A 4676-nucleotide genomic window follows, 5' to 3' on the forward strand; every position below is an offset into this window, starting at 1 on the left:
ACCCATTATGTAAAAGTAGGTTGGATCAGTCCTTTGAATGAAGATCCCTTTATGCATATATTAAGGGCTTATCTTGAGCTGAGTAGACTTACATGCATGTCTTATCACATATGGTGCTTGGATTGTACCTGTCTATAGAGCCTGGTGTTCTGTGAGTTTAGAATTCATTCATGTGCCTAATTTTTTACTCTGTTTTGTGCACCTTGTGTGATAAATGTTGATAGATGAGAAATAATTTATGACTGTTTGGTTGTTGTGTGGTAGTTACTAAAAACTTTTGAAAGTTGGGTGGCATTAAATTAAGTAAATAAATACCCCCATATATAGTTTTAATGGCAAAAATTAATTGGATCTTCTTTTTCTTATTCACACCATAGAGTCCCCTTCTTTCTTTCTTTTCTTTCTTTTTTCCTTCCTTCCTTTTTATTTAATTCTCTTCCTTCCTTTCTTCCTTCTTTTCTTTTCTTTCTTCTTCCTCTTTCTTACTCTTCTAAATAACCTTGCTTAAGCCAGAAGGAAATAGCAAAGTGGTATATTTTAGAAAACCCAACCTCTTATTCCAAGGGCTCTTTTTATTATTTGAAGGCATTCCCCCCCCCCTCTTTTTACATGTCTTTGAATAAGAGAAAACAGGGAGGTGCAGCCTCCGTCCCTGGTTTTACAATGCTTTGTCAGCTTTCCTGGTCCTGGATGGAGCCTGCCGAAAAGAAGCTGGGAATTGCCCGTCTCTCTTTTCCAGAGGATCCTCTTTGCCATAAGAGCTGCAGCAGGAAACGGAAGAGAAATCCAGTCCGCGTTTTCCACGCGTACCAGGATAATCAGAGAAGTGGATAATAATTGTTAGAACTCGTTCTCCTCGCCTCTCCCTCCCTCTCCTCCCCCCCCCCCTCTCCCAGCCATGCTGGGCCTGATAGGCTCAGCCAGACGTGTATTTACCCATATCCGGGCTAGAGAGGAAAAGAAAAAACTTTCATTTAGACTAAAAAACAAAACAAAACAACAACTTTCACTATGAAATCACTCAGCAGGGACAGGCACGGAGCGTAAGGCATTCTTCAATTTCTAATCTCCATGAAGGACTTTGGGAGGGGACTTTTCTGTCATTTTTCCAAAAAGAAAAAAAAAGCCCTTGCTGTCTGCGCGTGAGTGCGCGCGCGCGCGGACGCGCCTACAATAATCATACTGGCTTTTTCATCAAATAAATCTGTTTTCCTGTGCTTTAGGGACAGTTTTGAATTGTGTTTGGTCCTGTCAATTCCACACCCTTATTTATTTTTCCCGTTTTTCTAGTGGGGGGGGAGGAAAGGGGAGGGAGATAATTGAGTCTCCTCGATCATGGCCGCGCAAGTAGCAGCGGCTCCGATGAGTGCGAGCAAGAAGAGCAAGGTCAAAACCCAGAGTTTGACGGGTAACTTAAGCCAGGATCTTAACTCTGGGTTTCCCGCGGCTGGCACCGTGGGAGCTGCTGGACATGGCTCCCTCCTGGGGGTCGTAGATGGGACGAGCGGCAGCCGATTGAATAATGTAGATCACCATCTTCTCCACCAAGATAATGAAGTGAACATGGCCAGTAATGCAACTTCTACCGCCGCGGTTCCTAACAACGCTACCAGCAGCGGCCGCAGCTCTTCCTCGGAACTGGTTCTGAAAGACCCTGGAAGCGCGTCGGGCTTATCTTCCTCTTCTTTTCTTATGGAGACAGGGCTGCTTCCTAATCATAAGTTGCAAAGCGTTGGAGGCGATGCCCCAGCCACCGCACCTTCACACCACCCCTCTGCCCAGCACCAGCACCCAGCTCACCTCCGTGCCCAGCATCCCCACGTTCACTACCACCACCACCACCACCACCACGCAGTTCAACACCAACAGCTAAATCAATTCCAGCCACAGCCGCCGCCTCAGCACCATCCGATGCAGAATAACAACAACGGCGGCGGCGGCGGCAGCAGCAACAACAACGGCGGCGGCGCTGCTCAGCCCAGCAGCGCAGACATGGAACAGCAGCAGCAGCAGCAGCAGCAACATGGAGGAAAAGATCGTGGCTTGGGGGGACAGGCCGAGCCCCAAAGCCAGCCGCAGCCTCAGCCCCTGCTGAATCAAGGCGGGGACGGGGAAGAGGCGACGCCGCCGCCGGACAAAATGGGCGAGCAGCACCTCAACAGTCGCTACGACCACCCTAGTTTGGGACCTTTGGGCGGGCAGCAGCAGCAGCCGCCGCCTCCACCGCTACCACCACCGCTACCACCTCAGGGAGCGGGTGGCAGCAGCAGTGGCGGCGGCGGCACTGGAGGAGGAGACGGCGGCGGCCCCTCAGCGGTGGGTGTCTCGGAGTTTAATAGCTATTACGGCAACGCTGGCAGCGGCGGCAGTAGCGGCGGCGGAGGCGCCTCCTCAGCGAGCCGGGCCGGGCCTTGCTTTGATCAACATGGCGGACAACAAAGCCCCGGGATGGGGCTAATGCACCCCGCGGCGGCCCCCAACATCATGGACCCCCTGCCCAACTCGCACGAAGGCTACGGCAACAATCAGTACAACCACTACTCGAGCGCTTACGGCCGGCCTGGCGGCGGCACTAACACAGGAACAGGAGCTGTGGCGGCAGCGGCGGCGGCTGCAGGAGGAGGAGGAGGCGGCTATGGGGGCTCGTCCTCTGCTTTTGGGGTACTGAGTTCTCCCAGGCAGCACCAGCAGGGCATGATGCTGGGCCCTGGCGGCGCCGGGAGCTTGGGAAAGGCATCCGGGGCTGCGGGTTTCCAAAGATTCTCCGGGCAAAACCAACACCCGTCTGGAGCCACCCCAACCTTGAACCAGCTGCTGACTTCCCCCAGCCCCATGATGAGGAGCTATGGCACGGGCTACCCTGATTATAGTAGCCCCAGCGGTGCCCCATCGCAGCAGCCGGCTCAGGGAGCAGCCGCCGCAGCCGCCCCAGGAAGTCAGCAGGCAGTCATGGGCAAGGACATGGGCTCCCAGTATGGAGCTGCAAACCCAGCCTGGGCAGCTGCACAACAAAGAAATCACCCTGCTATGAGCCCTGGAAGCACTGGACAGACCCTCAGCAGGAACCAGGTAACCATAAGAACCCCAAAGAGCAAACCGTTGTTGTGGGTTAACTTCGTGTGTTAATGTGTCCGATGCAACCTTTACTTTCTGCTTTACTTTTCCCCCACTACTCCATCTCAACTGCTTGCTGCCTCCCTAACAGGATTGGATAATGCACAATGTCTGACTCTGATTAGGTTAGAGAGGCATCACAGGGGGAATGACTTTTCTTCGAAAAAATAAGACCATTTTTATGAGACCGCTGAACAATACAAGAGACCCACTCTACCCCACCCAGTGCTGCTACTCTAGACTTATTAGAAATCTGAACACACAAGGCCCTGAGGAGAACCACTTTGGAGTGGGAAAGGGAGGGACCAGTGTCATTTTATTGGCTGTGCCAGTTAACATGCTTTCTTTCTTATCCTGTCCTGATTATTTTAGAAAGACCTCTAAAGTTATTAACACATTGCTTTGCTTGAATGCAGTTGTATTCTGAAAACCAGCAGAAACAGGCTAAGTAGCTTGTATAGTGCCCTACTACTGATAATTTTCAAGGCTCACATTGTTCTTTGGATGACCTTTTCTTTTTACATGTTTCTCCTGCCTTTCCAGTCTGTATACACTCAGTTTGAAAGCATATAGAGGAAAATAATTAAAAATCTGTTGTGAAAAGAGTCCGTTTTTTTTTAACTAGAAAAAGCCTGAGTGCAGTAAGAGATCAACAGTCAGGGTTTCTGGTGACTAATACATCTTTTCTGATTACATGTATCTTGTAGTTTGCCAAATTAATAGGTATCAGATGGTGATTGAACAATGCTTGCTTAAGTTTCCTATTTAGCACCTTTAAAACAGTAGGAAATAACTCCGCGCCCTTGATGTTTCTTATTCTGCTGTCTGAGCCTAAAGAGTGACTTGATCTCCTTTGCGAGGTTTGGAATTTGAATTGTGGAGGTAAACTGGCTGTAATAGTCTCCAGACAGCTGCCTCTGAGTTGACATCTAATCTGCCATCTGATTGGCTCCCCTTTCTCCATTGGGCATTTAGCATTGCTGATGTAAATAGAATTGCTGAGCAGTACAGTCACAAAAATTCTTGCCACAAATAATAACTGAGCACTTTTGCTCACAGATGCAAGGTTACATGTTCTTAGAAGAAGCTGAAATAATTGTCAGTCATCGATAGATAGCTGAGGTTAAGTGGGATTTAGCACACCACTACCTATTATATTAAACATTAGCAATAATAATGAACAGTCTTTTTAGAAAGGGAGATTAATTTCCTTCTTCCTTTTGTTTTGCATTTTTGTTTAGCTTGTTATTTTGTTAATGGTTTTTGAAAATTTCCTTCCTTCTACTAGCATAAATAAATATTTTAAATTTTAAATCATTGGGACTGATAACAAACAGAATTGTAGCCGATTACTTGTGTTTTTTGCTGTGCTATGCCGCATTTATTAGATCTGTATTTGTGTGACTGAATTATTGCTGAGTATTGATCTTTTATAGAATTTCATATTACCTTAGCATTAGATATATATTTTTGGGTGATGTTAATTTTATTTGTACATTGGTTACTATTGTATCACTCACGCCCTTAGATATGTAGCTATTAGATAACTTATTAATATTGCT

At 47.7% G+C, this 4676-nt stretch overlaps 1 protein-coding gene across 1 annotated transcript; it reads left to right on the plus strand.

The window, feature by feature from the left end:
- The first annotated feature begins 647 nt into the window (after positions 1-647).
- Positions 648-2266, plus strand: LOC116507154 (AT-rich interactive domain-containing protein 1B-like). Its single transcript, XM_032215106.1, is given in 2 exon segments — positions 648-1918; positions 1921-2266. Coding segments are annotated over 2 exon segments (843 nt in total). The 5' UTR covers positions 648-1335; the 3' UTR covers positions 2181-2266.
- Positions 2267-4676: the final 2410 nt, after the last annotated feature.

Source organism: Thamnophis elegans, chromosome 4 (assembly GCF_009769535.1).
Source record: "Thamnophis elegans isolate rThaEle1 chromosome 4, rThaEle1.pri, whole genome shotgun sequence".
In the NCBI taxonomy this organism is placed as follows: Eukaryota; Metazoa; Chordata; class Lepidosauria; order Squamata; family Colubridae; genus Thamnophis; species Thamnophis elegans.